The sequence below is a fragment of the Spinacia oleracea genome, chromosome 2 (genome assembly GCF_020520425.1).
Source record: "Spinacia oleracea cultivar Varoflay chromosome 2, BTI_SOV_V1, whole genome shotgun sequence".
In the NCBI taxonomy this organism is placed as follows: Eukaryota; Viridiplantae; Streptophyta; class Magnoliopsida; order Caryophyllales; family Amaranthaceae; genus Spinacia; species Spinacia oleracea.
The window spans coordinates 27,304,945-27,323,352 of NC_079488.1; the positions used below are offsets into that span (position 1 = coordinate 27,304,945).

Here is an 18,408-nt window from a genome sequence, read left to right on the forward strand (position 1 = left end):
CCTTAAGATTGACCAACTAGAATCGCCCTTAAGGTTCTAATATTTTCGGTTAGGTAGGCAAGAATATTGGCTGATTTTTCTGCTTAAAAATCTTAGTTTTGAATACTTAAAACTTGTGTATAAATAATGACCCCTAGGCCTTTATTTATAGAGTTATGGAAAAGGAATCGTAATCCTAGTAGGATACGAATTAATTGAAATTAGAATCCTACATGAATTCTATTTAATTAATTTATCCAATTAGGAATAGGAATTTAATCATACACTAACTCTTGTAGATTTAGGAATCACGCATGAGCACAGACTCACACACACACGGCAGCCACAAGGGCTGCCCATGCGCGTGCGAGCAGCAGCCCACGCAGCGCGGCCCACGCATCCGTGGCCTTGGCGCGCGCTGGGCCTGCCTTGCGGTAGGCCTGGGCGCTGCCTTGGCTGGGCTTGTGGCGCGCGTGCTTGCTGGGCGATGGCCCGGCTTCGTGCTGGGCCTTCGTCCGGCAGGCCTCGTCCGATGCTAATTCGTACGATACGCTTCCGATTAAATTTCCAGTTCCGGAATTTATTTCCGATACGAACAATATTTAATATTTCCGATTCCGGAATTAATTTCCGTTTCGAACAAATATTTAATATTTCCGTTTCCGGAATTATTTTCCGATTCCGGTAATATTTCCGATTCTGACAATATTTCCGTTTCCGGCAATATTTCCGATTCTGGTAATATTTCCATTTCCAATAATATTTTCCGATACGTACCATGTTTCCGTTTCCGGCAACATCTACGACTTGGATAATATTCATATTTCCGATACGATCCATATTTCCGTTTCCGGCAATATCATCGTTTCCGGAGTATTTATTTCTTGCCTGTGACGATCTTAGCTCCCACTGAAACCAAGATCCGTCGGTTCCGAATATTCATAGAGGGAGTATTTAATGCCATTAAATACTTGATCCATTTACGTACTATTTGTGTGACCCTACGGGTTCAGTCAAGAGTAAGCTGTGGATTAATATCATTAATTCCACTTGAACTGAAGCGGCCTCTAGCTAGGCATTCAGCTCACTTGATCTCACTGAATTATTAACTTGTTAATTAATACTGAACCGCATTTATTAGACTTAACATAGAATGCATACTTGGACCAAGGGCATTATTTCCTTCATCATGGATGGAGGGGGTGGGGATAGAAGGCGGGTACGGGTGTGCAGACGTTGACCGCCATAAAGTCATCTCTAACTGAATACAGGAAATGGTATAGGTAGGTGTTAAGTGACGGGGTAATGAGATTGATGGGGCAATTGTGCGAATATTAACTGGGATGGATGAGTTAACTTTATACTTGACACGGGAGATGAATGAGAATGAAAATAACTTTATTTATGTACTCCCTCTGTTCTCGAATATTAATCCTTTTTTGGAATCTTGACTCTATTCACAATTGAAGAGAATTTTCTAATTTCTTTCCAATATGTATTTCAAAACATATTCATGTGAGATTTTATTTTGTTCGTCTTAATGTGTAATTTAACAATATCAATTTTTTATATTTTTCTAACATACGTATTTGGAGATAATTATGTTTAACTATTGAGTTGAAACGAGTTAAAAAGTCAAACATGACTAATATTTAAGAACGAATAGAGTACCTTGATTGTTTTAATAAATATAAGACACCAAATGAGCACTATAAAATTTATCCATCATTACCTTTATTTTGGAGAATATTTATAAGCTATATTTTAATGATAATTGTTTATCCTATTTCATGTAAATTTATATTTAGATTATAAATCGTGCATCACATTGGTACTATACTAATATTGTACTAAGCCACCTAAGAACTTGCTCTAGAAATAATCATTTAGTTACATGAACATGCTGAAAGAGAAAACTAACATAATCCTGGATGTAAATGATTGGCTAGAATTAACAGCATAATTGCTAAACATGATTGGAAATTACAAGAGGGAGAGAAACTTTACTGAGTCTTTGATGGAAATGTTGCTTCCATTATACTTTCCTGTTTACTTTCAGGTAGGGCAATGCGCCTATCACATTGTTCATAATCACTCCTATCAACTTGAATCCAAGCATTAAAATAAGAGAGAGTTAGATTCAGGCACACACAGTGAAAACAAAATCAACGTTCCATATGCGACCAAGGCTTCAAGGCCTTCCTGGCAGGGGTGTTTATCGGTCCAAACCCGGACCGGACCGGACCGAAGACCGAAATTATGATATTTCAAGACCCGAAGACCGGATCGATTATGTTTGGACCGAACCCGGACCGGACTGAAAAAATCGGTCCAAAACCCCGACCGGATCGATTTGGACCGGTTGTAGACCTATTTCTATATATTATTTATTTTTAATAAAAATTATGATAAAAAAGAAAAAATATATAAAAAAAACTATTTGTTTGAGGCCTTTCTTGGAAGCTAAAATAAAATATATCACAAGATAGTAATTTTTACAACATATTAAAGGAGAGAATTAAATTTTTAAATAGGTTATATTATATTTTATTAAGACAAAATCGGTCCGGTCCAAAATCGGGTTTTGGACCGGACCGGGCCGAAGACCGGAAATTGATATTTCTCGAGCCGAAGACCGGACCGATTGCCTTCGGTCCGGTCCGGTCCGGTCCATTTTTTCGGTCCGGACCAATTTTTGCACACCCCTACTAGTTCCAAGACTGCATCCCAGAACAAACTGGAAAGAGTGCATATACTGGAAGTTGTTTGCAAGGTTATCACTGGAAATTGAACTGAAGCTCTGTCTCAACCCGCAATATGAACTGCTGAAAGCATTTGGAAACCGTTTAGCAGATGCTAGAATCTGTAAAAAAAAGAATAGGACCAAACCCTAATAACAATTAACAACCATTGTTATTATGAGTTCCTTTCTATGAAAATATTTTGAGTTGTTGCTTCAAACTTTCTGGCGTTTCATGCAGCTACAGAAAAAGAAGTTACAGAACCAGTCACTGGAAGTGTCTTTTTATCTCATACCATGAAAGGGACAGAATCTGTAGACCCTGTGGTTTTGCAATCTTCAGCATCAGTCAAGTCTCTGGACTAAAATACTGATTTAGCTTCAACCTGATCGAGTTTCTTTCCCGTACAGCAGAAAACACAACAGGTGTTCAACTCAGCCATGGAAAAACAGTTGCACTCTTCGGACATTGACAAAGTTGAGAGTACGTTTAAGACTATGACCAGCCTCCAAGATTAGGATCATGGCAATTGTTTGATGCATGTTCATGGTTTTGAGGTATCTGTTTGACAAAATCTGATTCCAGATGCATGGGCTAATTTTAACTGATTACAGCTGCTACTGTATTTTCTTGAGTAGATAAAACAACATATATATAGCAACATATATAGAATCATTGTCAATCTATTCAGCTTAAGGGTTAACTGAAAACAATCTCTATTATTGTAGGACCTTGACCAAGATTTTAGAATCCATGGTTACATGCTTATATAAGGATCTTGAATCCTTAGGAAAGGTTCAAACTATAATAGACAGTGTATATCAGATTTTTGTCCGAGTGGGCAACAAGGACATTACGAAAAAGCATTTCTTATTCAAACAAAAGATACACAAAGTATATCAGACAGTGTGGATTCTTTCTAAAAACATCTATCATAATAATACTAGATTATGATAACAACACTCTGAAATCTGAATGTAATGGCTCGACTTTAAGTTAAACTAGATTATGTGTACCTAGCTAGAATGAGCAGAGCTGAGTTAGTTCTCTTCACTAGAGAAGTTGTTGTTGTCTTCCTCAGAGGATATCACTAATTTGGCTCCTAAAGACAATATATTCCGCAGTTGTTGAGCATTATAGATAGCCTTTCCAATATCCCACTCTCCACATTTATCAGATGGAGAAACGGGGTGAGGATCAATAACTAGCTTTTCCAAACCCGGAAGCGCAGCTTGCAAACACTCAACAAGTTCAACATCCTTTGTATACCCACGAAAACCAACAAATTCCACCACTTTCAGTTGTGTATGTTGGTACCTCGCCTTTCTTCTGGTTCTATATATATTTGTTCCAACATCTATGTTTCTCAAAATGCTATATATCTACCATCAAATAACCATATATCATATTCATATCATATTCTCTCAAATTGGAATTTAAAACAAACTAGGAGGAGCTGTACCTTCAACAAAAGTCTCTGCAGCGATGGAGACGCCTTAAGTAGCTCATTGCAGATGCGAACGTAAGAGAGAACACTCATGCCTGACAAGCTCAATTTCAAGCACTTGAGTTTCTTAAACTTGGGAAGTCTTGGGATCTCAAAAAAATGAAGAATGAGATTAATCAGTATCCATGCATTATGCAACTATAAGATAAACAGAATTGACTAAAAGACGAGTTATTATGGCCAATTGATAGAAAGTACACCCGGTTGCACGTAGAGCTACATGCAACCAAGTCGTTTTGAATTTTTACTCCTTTAAAAAGCACATTTTTATTGTTTAAATGCACATATTTACCCTTAAAAGCACATTTATACACAAAAAGTACATCCGCTTTAAAAGAACAAAAAATGTATGTGCTTTTAAACGGTAAATGTGCTTTTAAACTGGAAAAAAATGTGTTTTTAACCCGGTTGCATGTAGAGCTACAAACAACCGGGTGCACCTTCTAATTTGTGCTGTTATGGCATACTAACCCATTCTCGATGCCAATCTTGAAAGTCCAGTACAAGTGACTCCAACCGAGAAAAGCATGACCTCGAATGTTTCAGAAATTTCTCACATAAAAGATTTTGTCAACATTTGCTTCAACAAGGCTAGGAACTTTCTTGAAAAATATACTTATCTCGGGACCGCAGTAAGCAAAGGAAACAAGATTGACAGCATGTACTTCAAGGCAGCGCAGATACAAGCAATTCTTTATCTCCAGAGACCTTAGCCTGGATGATGATGTCCCACCAATTTTCGGTTTTGTCAACCACGACACTGTATTGAGATGCAAAACTTCAAGCAGTGGGAAACTGTATAAAATGCACCCAAGAACACCATCAGTCATCGTTACATGTTTCAGATGAAGAACGGTCAAGGAACCAAGAGTACAATTGCTGAAAACCTTTGTTCTAAGTTCATAACTGCCAAAAGGTGCTAAACGTTCAATATGTGCGAAATCCAATGTAAGCCGTTTCACACGCCTTTCTAATGCAAATATGATCCAGCTATTTATCTTATCTGAATTTTTATCACTGGTACTAAAGCAAACTCTGAACTCGTCTATTGTAGACCCTTTATGTAAATTCAGAACCAGATCCACCCACTCTATAAACCTACACCTTGAAGCATCGAGTAAGTTATGTTGTTCCCCATGAGCAAATTCAACGAAGTCCAATGTACCGGTTGTGTGTGTCCAAAGATATCTCCATCGACGAGATATGACGCTAGTTTTAGCTGCTTCAATCAGGTTTAGGCAAGAAACAATTGAAATAAGAATGTCATCTGGCAAAGCATTAATTCGATCCTCCAAGTTACTCTCCATCCGGCAACACTGATAGTTTTCAAGAGCATACATAGTCATATTACAACCGGAATCCTAACCGTTTGTGCTTCATTTGTCAAATACAGTAGATAACAGGATAATAATTTCAACAAGTAGAAAACAGTTCCATTGCTAGGGTAGTAAGCATACATATTAACATATTATTTCCAGGTTCATATAAGTAAGCACATTTTGTAAACACGTCAACACTGTGTGTCGAAATAAAATCCTTCATCATTGCAGAGAATATACTTCAGACGAAAGGATATAACATCCCAAACAAGAAGTAGGTTTCAGCAACTGAAATTTGTTGCACAAAACCATCTGTTTCAATAGACCACTAAAGAATCTCTATTAAGCAATTTTCCAGCTTTGGATTATGATGAACAATCCACATACCGAAAGTCACATTAATCACAATTCACAAACACGCGACGAATTTCAAATCAAGTAGTCTATCTGGGTATATAAACTTTTAGGAAAGACGGTCTAACGGTTAGACCACTTTTATGCAGTGAAACCAATTAGTTATGCAATTTAACTAATTAGTTAACCACTGAAACCAATTAGTTAAGTTTGAAATTCAATTAGTTAATCAGCGAAACCAATTAGTTATGCAAACGAACCAATTAGTTATGCAAAGGAACCAATTAGAAAAAAAACTGAACCAATTAGTTAAACAATAAAACTGATTAGTTAAGCAATTAGATCAATTAGTTAAGATCTTATGAGTTTTAGTTAATAATAAGTTTGTTAAAATAAAATAACTATTCGACTCATAAATTTAACTAATCGTCTTTATACCTTAACTATTTTGTTATTCAATTAGTTATGATTTTATTACTTTTAGTTATGTTTTAACCTAGTTTAGTTAGTACAAAAAAAGTGTCTAACCGTCAGGCGATCTTCCACAAAAGTTTTTGATCTGGGCATAGCACTATGGCAGTTTTTTGTAGCTTTAATTTAGTTTTCGGTAACTATACAATCTTGTTTCAAGCACACGAAACTGAGCATACATAGCATAATTCAGAGGAATAACAGTAAAAACGAAGAATATGCCTGGTCTAACCTTGATGAAAGCCGGTCAGGAAGTGGGGTGCATTGTTCTTCGGAGCTTACGAGGCAGTATAGATATGTCAGCCATCTTATAAAATACAGCCCTGCTACGAGGCAGTATAGATATGTCAGCCATCTTATAAAATACAGCCCTGCAACCAGAAGTTCTTATGGGATCAATTCTATGTCAATTCAAACCCAGAACTTCTGATTTTATTGAAATCCTATTAACACTCTAATAAAGCACTAAAACCCCATTAGTGTTCAGCTATATCTTTCTCATAAATTCGTATGTATATATTGATATGGCATTCATAAATTAAAAAGATTAAAATTTTCAATTCAAGTTACTCACCATGCTTGAAAGGATCAATGGTACTTTATTGCACAGATCTTTCAAATATTAAAAAAATAAAAAAATATGAGTCTAGAATAAAAAAAATTACCTGAGGAATTGGAGGACAACGACGGTGAAGAAGGCGGAGACGCCGGAGCGAGAGATGAAAACGACGGCGGTGAAGAGGTGAAGGACTGAAGGAGGGAGCTATGATGGAAACAGAGTACTATTCCGTTTATTCGGTTCTTATTTAATCTATGGAGTTTGACTTTAACTTGTCTACCAAAAATTTTGACGACAAATTTATTTAAGGAAATTTGTCAAAATTACATTAAAAAAAATTTGAATTTTTGGGAAAAACTACCTTACAAAAGAAATATTGTAATTTACTGTTTTGTAAAAATTATTTTGTAAGATTCTACCCATTCAATCATGATTTCAGAATCTATATAATATACTAAAAGAGAGAAAATCAATGTGGTGATGACAAATGTACGTCACTCATTGATTGGCCTCTCTTTTAATTTTAAAAAATAATTATTGTTTATGCCAAATTTCGTATGGACGACCTTTGGTTGGGACATAGACGACTAGATAAACTAACTATGCAAATGACAGGAAATAAATGACAGAAAATAAAGAGAGACGAGACAAGAGATGGTGACGCGGAAAACCCGAAAGGGATAAAAACCGCGGGTGGCAATGAGGCCACCAATCCACTATGTTGTCGGCATAAATAGCCTAGGTGAATACAAGTACAATGTTTATTGCGTGTATCTAAATGTAAATAATGAAGCATAAGTATATGGTATTCAAGCGATGAGGACGGTAATGGTTTAAGGTAAATATCTGTGGGTGATAACTTTACGAAATGTCTTGGCTAAGCATAATAATGATTAACAATAATGGGTAAGACCTTTTGTGGGGGTTAGGAAAGAAACTTCTTTATGATTGGCAGGGACTACGGGAAGGAATATGGCATTAGATGGCTTCTCCATAAAAGAGGGGTAAGGCAAGCGGTTGATATTGGTATGGCTTCATCGTGGGTATTGAGAGTAATTGCAGTAGGTATTTTAGTTTACAATGGACAATTGTCTGGAGGAGATGGATGAGGAGTTCATCTTAGGTGTTTTTTTGGGTGTGTCTCTCGCCTCCTCTGGTGTTATAGACTGATGATCTTTATATAGTCCTAGGTCAAGCATAGGAAGCGGAATAATGCCGTTAGTGGCTCCTTGAATTGCTCAACTGACTCCTTGATCTCCTCTAACTGCTTGCTTGACCTTTGCTAGCCTCTTTGACCTTTCTCAACAAGCATATAGTGGAGATGATGGCTCCTTGAATATAGGAACCAACCTTGACTGCTTCCTTAATAGGATCCGAGGACGGACTGACTTGCGATGACTTGTTCCCGCGTCGACCTCACGTCGTACAAAACGACCAATAACAATAGCCCCCATTTTCCTAATTGTAGCGAGTCGAAAGTTAGGAAAATAATCTTCAAAGTCTGTCACCGCGTGCATTTGATGTCGATACTAATCTGTCATTGTCTTCGTCTTGTCCGTCGTCTTCCATACTTAATCTCGATCAGTGGCGTCGCAACTTGGTGTCATCCATGATTTTTGACAGCACTTGATGTCATCATGCGTATATTGGCGTCTTCATGTCGGCGTTGGTGTCCTTAGCTTAATTAGGTGTAAACCTGACATCTTGTGAAAGAATCGTTCCTCTTAACGAGCGTGAGACAACAGAATGTAGTTCTCAAAAAAAACCTGTGCGAAAACATATATGTTAAGACACAACGTTAGTTAGGTATCTAGCGTCATGGCCAATTTTTGTATCTTTGTCTGTCGTTTGATATTTGCGGGCGTCACGGCCAACTATTGTACCTTAGTCCGTCGTTTGATGTTTACAGGCGTCATGGCCAACTGTTGTATCTTAGTCTGTCTTCTGATGTTTACAGGAGTCATGGCCAACTGTTGTATCTTAGTCTGTCGTCTGATGTTTACGGGCGTCATGGCCAACGATTGTATCTTAGTCCGTCGTCTGATGTTTACGGGCGTCATGGCCAACGATTGTATCTTAGTTTGTCGTCTGATGTTTACAGGCGTCATGGCCAACTGTTGTATCTCAGTCGGTCATCTGATGTTTACAGGCGTGCCTCTATTGTCGCTGTTGTGTGACATCTATGGTATGCATGCGATATAATCCTCTTCGTTTGTTCGTAGTCATGCGAAGAATTTAGAGAAGGAAGTTGCGTCGATTGGGCATAAGGTCGAATTATTTTAGTCGGATGTAATGTCGTGTGAGGGTAGGTAGCAGGAGACTAAGTTGAAGTTACAGGTGAATGAAGTGAATGATTCGAAGCAACCTTATGACGAATGTCAAGAAGATTCGAAGGGTTGTGAGGTTTCCTATAACATGAGGACAAGGGATAAGATGTTTTGATGGTGTAGTCTATGGCATAAGACTTTAGCCTATGGGATTTTTAGAACAGCAATTTAAGTAGGTTTTGAGCATTCTGGGCTTGCTTTGTTTTTCGTCAGTGTTGAGGGGGAAAGGCATGTGTTTTTCTATTTTGTATTCGGCGATTGGTTAGGCGTTTGGACAAGCGTCGGGTGTGCATACATGTCGGTAGCTTTTACGCTGTCTCTGTTGTTCGCTGTGGAATAGATGTCACCTGTGAGGTACTCAAAGAACGAAGTTATGTGCGCATAAATAGTACCTGGGTCGTTTGTAGTATTCGCGCTTAGAAGCGACATGTCATCGTTGGGATCCAATTAGTTTAAGGGTCGTGACCTTGGAGGCGTCGTCGCTTGCATTTTATGGCGTCGTTCGTTGATGTCGTCTTCTGATGACGTCGTTCGCTGCTGTTGCCGTTGGTGATATCGTTAAGAAGTGATCCGTAGAAAATACAAAAGGTAGAGGTGGACGTTTTCTTGATGCGATGTTAGTGTTGGTTTTCAAACAAATAAGATGAAACATAAATATAATATAATTGCGTTTGGAAAGAGATATTCAAAGCGACAGATGACAAAAACTGAAATTGAACTTTAATCGCAGTGTAGTGAAAAATGTAATAAATTAATTAACGCACGAAGTAAGTGTTAGATATTACTTAATATGGGCTCGTGTAACGAAATTACGTCGTGTCGCTGACTGTCCCTTGATGACGATTCTACAATCAACAGCATTCTCCTGATGTCGTGGCACCTCTCGTCGCCGATCTTGTTTTCGTTCCTGAGATCATTGTCATCGCTTGTATCATCGTCGTCGCATCTGGCGTCGTCCCGTCACGTTGAATGAGATTGACGCATCGCTGGTCTTGACACTATTCATTCCAACGCTGGTCGACTTTCTTGTTAATCGGTTGACGTCTTATCACTTGTCGTCTTTGGGAAACCCAACGACTTTTTCTTTATCCGCCTATTTCGACATGTGATAGTGGTTGAGCCCCCAGTGTTCGTACATTTGTCTTAGCGTCGTACCTGTTACCAAAATCTTACGACAAGATCATCATGAAAATAAATTGTATCACATCGTTAGTTAAATTTCAAAGTTGTAACAAGTATATTAAACTGAACGGGAGTATATACTATCTTTCCCCCCTGTGGCGGCTTTAGGAAGATATCATGACTGAAGTCGGCCACAGATATGATGACGTTCGTTTATATTTGACTTCGTACATGCGTGCCAGCATGATGCAACCTCTAAACGTCCTGTCAAGTCAAATTACCTCAAAACGATTTGATAGAATGGTTTAGCCATTAGAAAAATTGAGACATTCATGGTGCGATGCAAAAATTTATTAGTTAACTTGATGAACGTTGAATACGAGACATATTAATACAAGAGAACAACAATGAATGAATTGAAATGAGAAAGTGTGTGAAAAATAGTTTAGAAGTTACTCATGTGTCATCATGGTCATTGATGATGATTATTCGACATTCCGATTTCCTTAACTTTCTCGGTAGTCTGGTGGCGTCGTGTCATCGGTCATTGCCATCTCGTGGCGTCGGGGCATACCGTCATGATCAAGGTAATCTGTTGTCATTAATATACATACTAACGCGTATAGTCGCGGCATGTCGTTAGTAAATGAAAAATAGTTATCACGGATGATATATGAGAAAATTTCAATAGGATATGAGGTGTTAGTTTATAAAATTTTGACGTCACTAATAAATGAATTGAGTCACTCATACCATTCGATTGTGTTGATGACCCTCACGATCTGCGATGTACGTGGCAGCGACAATACGTGTATATTATAAATAAAAGATAACTCACTTCGAAAGTATGTTCGTACCTTTAGCCCCCATTGATATTCATGTATCAATCAACGATCTATTGGCGAACTTACGAAGAAATATATTGTTAAAATAAAGATGTTCGATAATCACTTCTACGTACCATGTTTAACGCCGAGAAACTTCTTGTCGTCATAAGGGTAACCAGAATGGTCGCGTCCTGCTGTCGTGGCGTCATGTTGTATCGTCGTGACCTCATGTCGTGTCGTGACCTCGTGTAACACTTCTAACGTTGGTCGCCTGCTTTACTCACGACCTTGCCAAGCGATACGTCAGTACCTGTAGACAAGACAGTACCTTGTCACCTGCATTCTAACGTCGGTCCCCTGATGTACTCATGACCTAGCCAAGCGACACGTCAATACCTGTAGACAAGACAATACTTGGCGACACGACATGATCAAACGACAAGTGGTGACGATGTTAGTACAAAAGGTAGGATAACGACGTATAGCATATATTTCAAAGTGCTTTTGGAAATTAAAACAAGCAAAGTATACTGTATAAAAAGAAAATCAAGTATAGTATATGAAAATTAAATGAGATAGAGTATACTATATGCTCCCCTGTGGCGACTTCAGGACAACTACAAATTCTCCAATTTGATACTTGGACTGAAGTTAGCCACAAAATCTAGTATTGCCGACAATTTGTTGTTGAATCTCCATTTGTCGCCTTCGTTTTTGGAGACATCGTCGACTGATGTGGAGGTGACGTCGGACGAAACTATGTTGACGTCATGTCATTGGTGGATGACGTCACGTGTTCGCATCTGTTTTAGTGACAACAAGGACTAGAAACAATATTAGTTTAAATTAAAATCACTGGGGTTGAGTTTTATACCATACTTCTCGCGACGTCAAGTGATCAAATCGTCTCGAGATCTTATCAAGGTACGAGACAACTCATATTATATCTTGTTTGTGGTGACATCTGCATGATGGTCCGTGACGTCTAGACCGAAACCTATTTTCGATGTCATCAAGTGTTGGTGTCGTTGTTGTCACGATATGCATCATCTAGGTTGAATTCGACCACTCAGACGCGTCACTTCTAGCGATGACACCTGCTGATGTCGACACCTGATCTGACGACGACATGTACCCTGACGTCATTCCATATTCCATTGACTAACGAGCCTGGCGACGACACCTGACCTGTCGACGACACCTGACCCGTCGACGACGCCTGACCTTCGACGACACCTGACCCGTCGACGACACCTGACCGTCGACGACACCTGACCCGTCGGCGACACCTGACCCGTCGACGACACCTGTCATGTTGACGACATGTGCCCTGACGTAGCTCCATCTCATGGTGGCGACAAAGTATGACAACAATCCATAGCCTGGCGACAACTTTATTGGTGAACCCAAGTGGGTCGGATATTGTGTTTGAGAGAATATTTGTGGATATGTGTTTGAAGATAAATCTAGCCATCTCCCCACAGACGGCGCCAAACTGTTTATGCCAAATTTCGTATGGACGACCTTTGGTTGGGACATAGACGACTAGATAAACTAACTATGCAAATGACAGGAAATAAATGACAGAAAATAAAGAGAGACGAGACAAGAGATGGTGACGCGGAAAACCCGAAAGGGATAAAAACCGCGGGTGGCAATGAGGCCACCAATCCACTATGTTGTCGGCATAAATAGCCTAGGTGAATACAAGTACAATGTTTATTGCGTGTATCTAAATGTAAATAATGAAGCATAAGTATATGGTATTCAAGCGATGAGGACGGTAATGGTTTAAGGTAAATATCTGTGGGTGATAACTTTACGAAATGTCTTGGCTAAGCATAATAATGATTAACAATAATGGGTAAGACCTTTTGTGGGGGTTAGGAAAGAAACTTCTTTATGATTGGCAGGGACTACGGGAAGGAATATGGCATTAGATGGCTTCTCCATTAAAGAGGGGTAAGGCAAGCGGTTGATATTGGTATGGCTTCATCGTGGGTATTGAGAGTAATTGCAGTAGGTATTTTAGTTTACAATGGACAATTGTCTGGAGGAGATGGATGAGGGGTTCATCTTAGGTGTTTTTTTGGGTGTGTCTCTCGCCTCCTCTGGTGTTATAGACTGATGATCTTTATATAGTCCTAGGTCAAGCATAGGAAGCGGAATAATGTCGTTAGTGGCTCCTTGAATTGCTCAACTGACTCCTTGATCTCCTCTAACTGCTTGCTTGACCTTTGCTAGCCTCTTTGACCTTTCTCAACAAGCATATAGTGGAGATGATGGCTCCTTGAATATAGGAACCAACCTTGACTGCTTCCTTAATAGGATCCGAGGACGGACTGACTTGCGATGACTTGTTCCCGCGTCGACCTCACGTCGTACAAAACGACCAATAACAATTATTATTCTAAATTTATTTTGTCTTATTGAGGAAGAATCAGGAAGGGTATTATTGATTCCCATTATAAAAGTTAAAGATTTTTTGAATATTCCGTTCTTAAAGATTCATATATCATGCTAAATAATATATCTTTTCTAAACCTAAAAAAACTAACTATATTGTTATTTAGTTAAAAAATACTAATGTCATTATATTATTCGGTTTTTTCATGAAATGCCCCCGAGGTTTTAAAAAACGCACCAAATACCCTCGCCTGTTTCGATTCACATAATATACCCCTATTTATCCGTACTGTTCATGACATGCACCTGTCAGCTAACGCCGTTAGTCTGCCGTTAGTGGTGTTTTACTTATTTGCCCTTAATTTTGGTTTAGCGCCATTGACTTCCTTCACTTTCACAGAAAGACCAAAAAAAAAAAACCGTTCAAATTTTTCTCTTTCTCTCTCCTCTCCCCTGTTCTTCTTCAAGCTCTAATCCTACTCAAACCCTAGAAATTCTGGGTAGATCTTCAATATTTTTGTGAATTTTGCTGCGCACCTTAAAGGCGAGTTCGTGGGTTGTGATTTTGCTTCAATCGCGACAAAAAAGGGAGAAACTTGAGGCGATTTCCAGCTGAGTTAGTGTTGAAGAGGAAACGGGAATTTTAAAGTTGGTTAGTCTACTTCCAGGTAATAATCTCTTCTCCTCTGTTTAATTTTGCTGGTAAACTTGTTTTTTTTTCACGAAATCGATTAGGGTTAGGGTTTGTGAAATTGTCAGTTTTTTTTTAAAAATTGCGCAAATTTCTTGTTGGTTATTGGTCAATTGTGGTTGTTGGAATGAAAATTGATGTTAGTTTCATTATTTTTTCCCTTTAGGATGAGTGCTATTTGGTTGTTACTACGTTATGGGTCACATAGTTTTGATATTAGAGTGGGAGACATGGAAAAATATCGTTTGTTGAAGTTGTTTCTTGATATCTTTGAGGAATCAGTTAAGCAAGATGTTTTTTTGCCTAGTACCTTTAGCTTGTATGTTGAGGGTCCTTGTGGTAAGGTTGAATTGAATGATGATAAGACTTTAAGGCTTCTGTGGGGATGGAATTGGGGTAAAGACACTGCTGAAATTTGGGTTGAGGGAACAGATAAACCAGGATTGGTGTTTAGGAATGCTGTTGCAACAATTGAGAATCATAGAAAGGAAAAAGAGAGACAACTTAAGGAGAGACAAGAGGAACTGTTGAGGGCTCAAAGAGAGGAGGAAGAGGCAATGAGGAAACAACAGGAAAGGGAGGACATTTTGAGGGAAATACAGGAACAAATGGAGTACACTGTGGCTATGGAGGTCCCTGTTGTTGATTGTGAGGACATGAAGGTTGAGTATGTGAGAGTAATTAGCAAAGATGATGTTGATGAGGTGTTTCCAGGTTGCTCTCAACCACAACAAACACAAGAATCCCCAAAGAAACAACCCACCCCACCCAAACACACAAATCATGTTGCTTCTAAGTCAAAAGGCAAGGATAAGCCTGCTTCTAAGAAACTAACCCCCAAAAGGAGGGCATCAGCTAAACAACCCACCCCACAGAAACAACCCACCCCACCTAAACAACCCACCAAACAACCTACACCACCACCCCCACCACCCCCACCACAGAAAGAACCCACCCAACCAAAACAACAACAACACACACCACCACCAGAACATCCCACCTCTCCACCACAACAACAACAACACACACCACCACCAGAACATCCCACCTCTCCACCACAACATCACACCCCTCCACCACCACCACAAAATCCCACTCCACCACAGAACAACCAAACTGATGAGCCTAACAATCAAGCACCACCTGATCAAGCTCAGCCAGTGAAAAAGAAGGGGGGCAGAGCTAGACCTGAGGGGTTTAGGGTTAACAAAGTCACTGCTAAGAAGGCTGGAACTTGGGTTTCCAAGGGAAAGGGAAAAGGGAGAAAGGGTACAGGAAGGTCTAAGACACCAGGGGTTTTTGCTGATGTTGGTGAGATATGTTCAGAAGAGGAGAGTGAGGATTCTGATTATGAGGAATCAGATTCTAAACAAGAGGATGTTCTGAATGATTGGATTGATTCTGATGTTGATGATGAGGTGATTCCTGATGATATTCCTGATTTGGGGTTTGAGGATTGTCTAAATGGTTCCTCAAAGATGGATAAGGCCTATAAAAATGGCAAAATATGGACTGATCAACCATATGGGTCCATTAAGTTAGAACCCTGGTTGATCTTTCATGATAAGGCCACATTTCTTGAAGTGTTGAGAAGTTACTGCATACAGGAGGGGTTTGGGCTTAGTGTTGAGAGAGCTGACAATAGGAGGTACACAGCAGTGTGTGCAGTGGAGTCATGTGACTGGAGGATACATGCCAGTAGGTTGTTTGACAATGTTAGCTGGGCCATTAAGGTGATCAGTGGGTCCCACAGAACTTGTGGGAGGCTTGAGGAGAATCCAGTGGTGACCTCTGAGTGGTTGTGTAAGCATATGTTGGGGGAAATAGAGGCAAATCCAGAGATTCCAGTGGAGACATTGAGGAGGTATGCACAGGAGAAGTTTCAGTTGAGGGTGAAAAAGAGGCTATTGTACAAGGTCAGGAGTATGGCAAAGGAAAAGCTGCATGGTGGTTGGGCTGAAGCATATGAGCTGTTGCCTAGATATGCTGAGATGATTAAGCAAACAAACCCAGGGAGTCATGCACTTATAACATGGGGGGCCAGTAGTGGGGATGTGAACCCAAAATTCAGAGCTTGCTTCTTCTCATTTGCTGCACAAGTCAGGGGGTTTCTAAGGGGTTGTAGGCCCATAATTGGAATAGATGGGGCTCATTTAAGTGGTTTCTACAAGGGCATTCTACTGACAGCAGTTGGCATAGATGGGAACAATGAAATTTTTGTTCTTGCCTATGGGATAGTAGACACTGAGAGTTGTGACAGTTGGACCTACTTCATGAGATGTTTGAGGCAAATGTTTGAGCAGGAGGGTTGCAACAGAGATGATTGGACCTTCATCAGTGATAGGATGAAGGTATGTGTACTGATCTGATATTTACTCTTTTCTGATCTTTACTTTTTCTTATGTTTATGTTTCTATATTAATGAACCTGTTTTTGTTGTTTGCTGATGTGTAGGGTGTTGAGTTGGCAGTTAGAGAAACTTTTCCTAGAGCAACTAGGAGAGTTTGCTGCCAACACCTATACATGAATTGTAAGAACAATGGCTTCAGTGGATCTGCATTCCACAAGCTCTTTTGGATAGCTGCTAATGCATACAATGAGTATGTGTTTGGTAAGGCCATGGAAAAGATCATTGAGTACAATGCAAATGCCACTGCATACTTGAACAGCTGCATTGAGCAGTGGTCTAGGCATAAGTTTGACTCTACTGTTTGTTGTGATCACAACACAACAAACTTTGTGGAGTCATTCAATGCATGCACAAAGCCCTTCAGAGACATGCCTGTCTTCTCATTATTGGAAGGTATAACTCTTCTAATCATATTCATGCATAATATACCCCTGAACTTGTTGTTTGTTGTTTAATCATATTCATGCATAATATACCCCTGAACTTGTTGTTTGTTGTTTAATGTCTGGTGTACAGCAATCAGAAGTTGGTGTATGCAGAGGGTGGGGGCTAGATTTGACAAGGCAGTTGACATGGAGGAAGGTCAGCTCACTGCATATGCATTGAAAGAGTTAGAGGAGAGGACAGCTGAGTCCAGGTTATGTTATGCCACAGCATGTGGAGGGGGTGAATTTGAGGTTAGGGATGGACATGTCAACTTCCCAATTAGGCTTGCAACAAGAAGTTGTGCCTGTGGGAAGTGGCAGATATGTGGAATCCCCTGCAAGCATGCACTGAGGGTCATATATGACCAAAGGATGAACCCCCATGATTTCATATCCCCATGGTTCAAGGCTGCTGCATACAAGCTAACCTATGCAGAACATATTCATCCTATGGCAGATCCATCACAGTGGCCTGACTTTGGCCTTCCTTCCATTCAGCCTCCAACCATCAAAAGACCATCTGGCAGACCTGCTAAGAAGAGAAAGAGAGGGGCAAATGAACCAAAGAAAGGGAAGAGGAACACAAATGTGAAATGTGGAAAGTGTAGAGAGTTTGGTCACAACTCAAGAACATGCAAGAGTGGAGGAACAAGTGCCACTGGACCAAGCACTTCAAAGAGTGGTGCAGCAGGAGCAAGTACATCAAATGGGGGACCAAACACAAGGAAGAGGTCAAAGGCAGCTGCATAGTCACCTCAGTTGGCTATATTTTGTGAATTGTAGTGCACAAAGCTAAACTAACTTAGTCAAATCAGTTTAGTCAGAATCAGTTTAGTTAGAATCAGTTTTTGGAAACAGTTGTGCAGAGATCATTTTTTGGAAACAGTGAAATGCTTAGAACACCTCTTTTTGTGCAGTTCAGTGGTGTTTGTCCACTTAAAGTTCAGTTTATGTAAAGCTTATTTGCTTGAACAAGTATTTATGGAACAAAGTCTCTTTATTTCATGAAATTTGTTACAACTTTACTTCATTGCTATCCAAATCAGAAATGCAAACATTAATACACCAATTTTTATTGCAAAATTGATTTGCTGTTTCTGTTGTTTGATCTTCTTCTTCAATAGCTTCAACTCTTCATGCATTCCCCTGCTCTGTTCTTGCATTCCCCAGCTTTGTTCTTGCATTCCCCTGTTTTCATCATCTCTGTTTCCCTTGCTCTGAACTTCATCACTTGTGTGCTCAAGAAAACCTTTGCACCATTTGAAATTAT

The 18,408-nt window shown here is 39.5% G+C and overlaps 1 protein-coding gene and 1 long non-coding RNA gene across 5 annotated transcripts; one reads left to right on the top strand and one right to left on the bottom strand.

Annotated features, from left to right (window-relative positions):
* Positions 1–3,428: 3,428 nt before the first annotated feature.
* On the bottom strand, positions 3,429–7,196 carry LOC110790996 (uncharacterized). 4 transcript variants are annotated; one of them, XR_008926984.1, is made up of 6 exons: positions 7,037–7,195; positions 6,604–6,694; positions 5,115–5,543; positions 4,699–5,022; positions 4,183–4,317; positions 3,430–4,102 (listed from the first exon to the last, which is right to left on the bottom strand). It is a non-coding gene; the product is annotated as an uncharacterized lncRNA (long non-coding RNA). The 4 variants fall into 4 exon arrangements; XR_008926985.1 differs by having other exon boundaries at positions 3,429–4,102; positions 4,183–4,309; positions 4,699–5,543; positions 7,037–7,196; XR_008926982.1 differs by having other exon boundaries at positions 4,699–5,543.
* Positions 7,197–13,824: 6,628 nt separating this feature from the next.
* Positions 13,825–18,163, top strand: LOC110778570 (uncharacterized). The gene is made up of 4 exons (XM_021983119.2): positions 13,825–14,280; positions 14,470–16,654; positions 16,758–17,106; positions 17,230–18,163. Exons 2-4 carry the CDS (start codon positions 14,471–14,473, stop codon positions 17,886–17,888), a joined length of 3,192 nt encoding a protein of 1,063 aa, XP_021838811.2. The 5' UTR covers positions 13,825–14,280; position 14,470; the 3' UTR covers positions 17,889–18,163.
* The last annotated feature ends 245 nt before the right edge of the window (positions 18,164–18,408 follow it).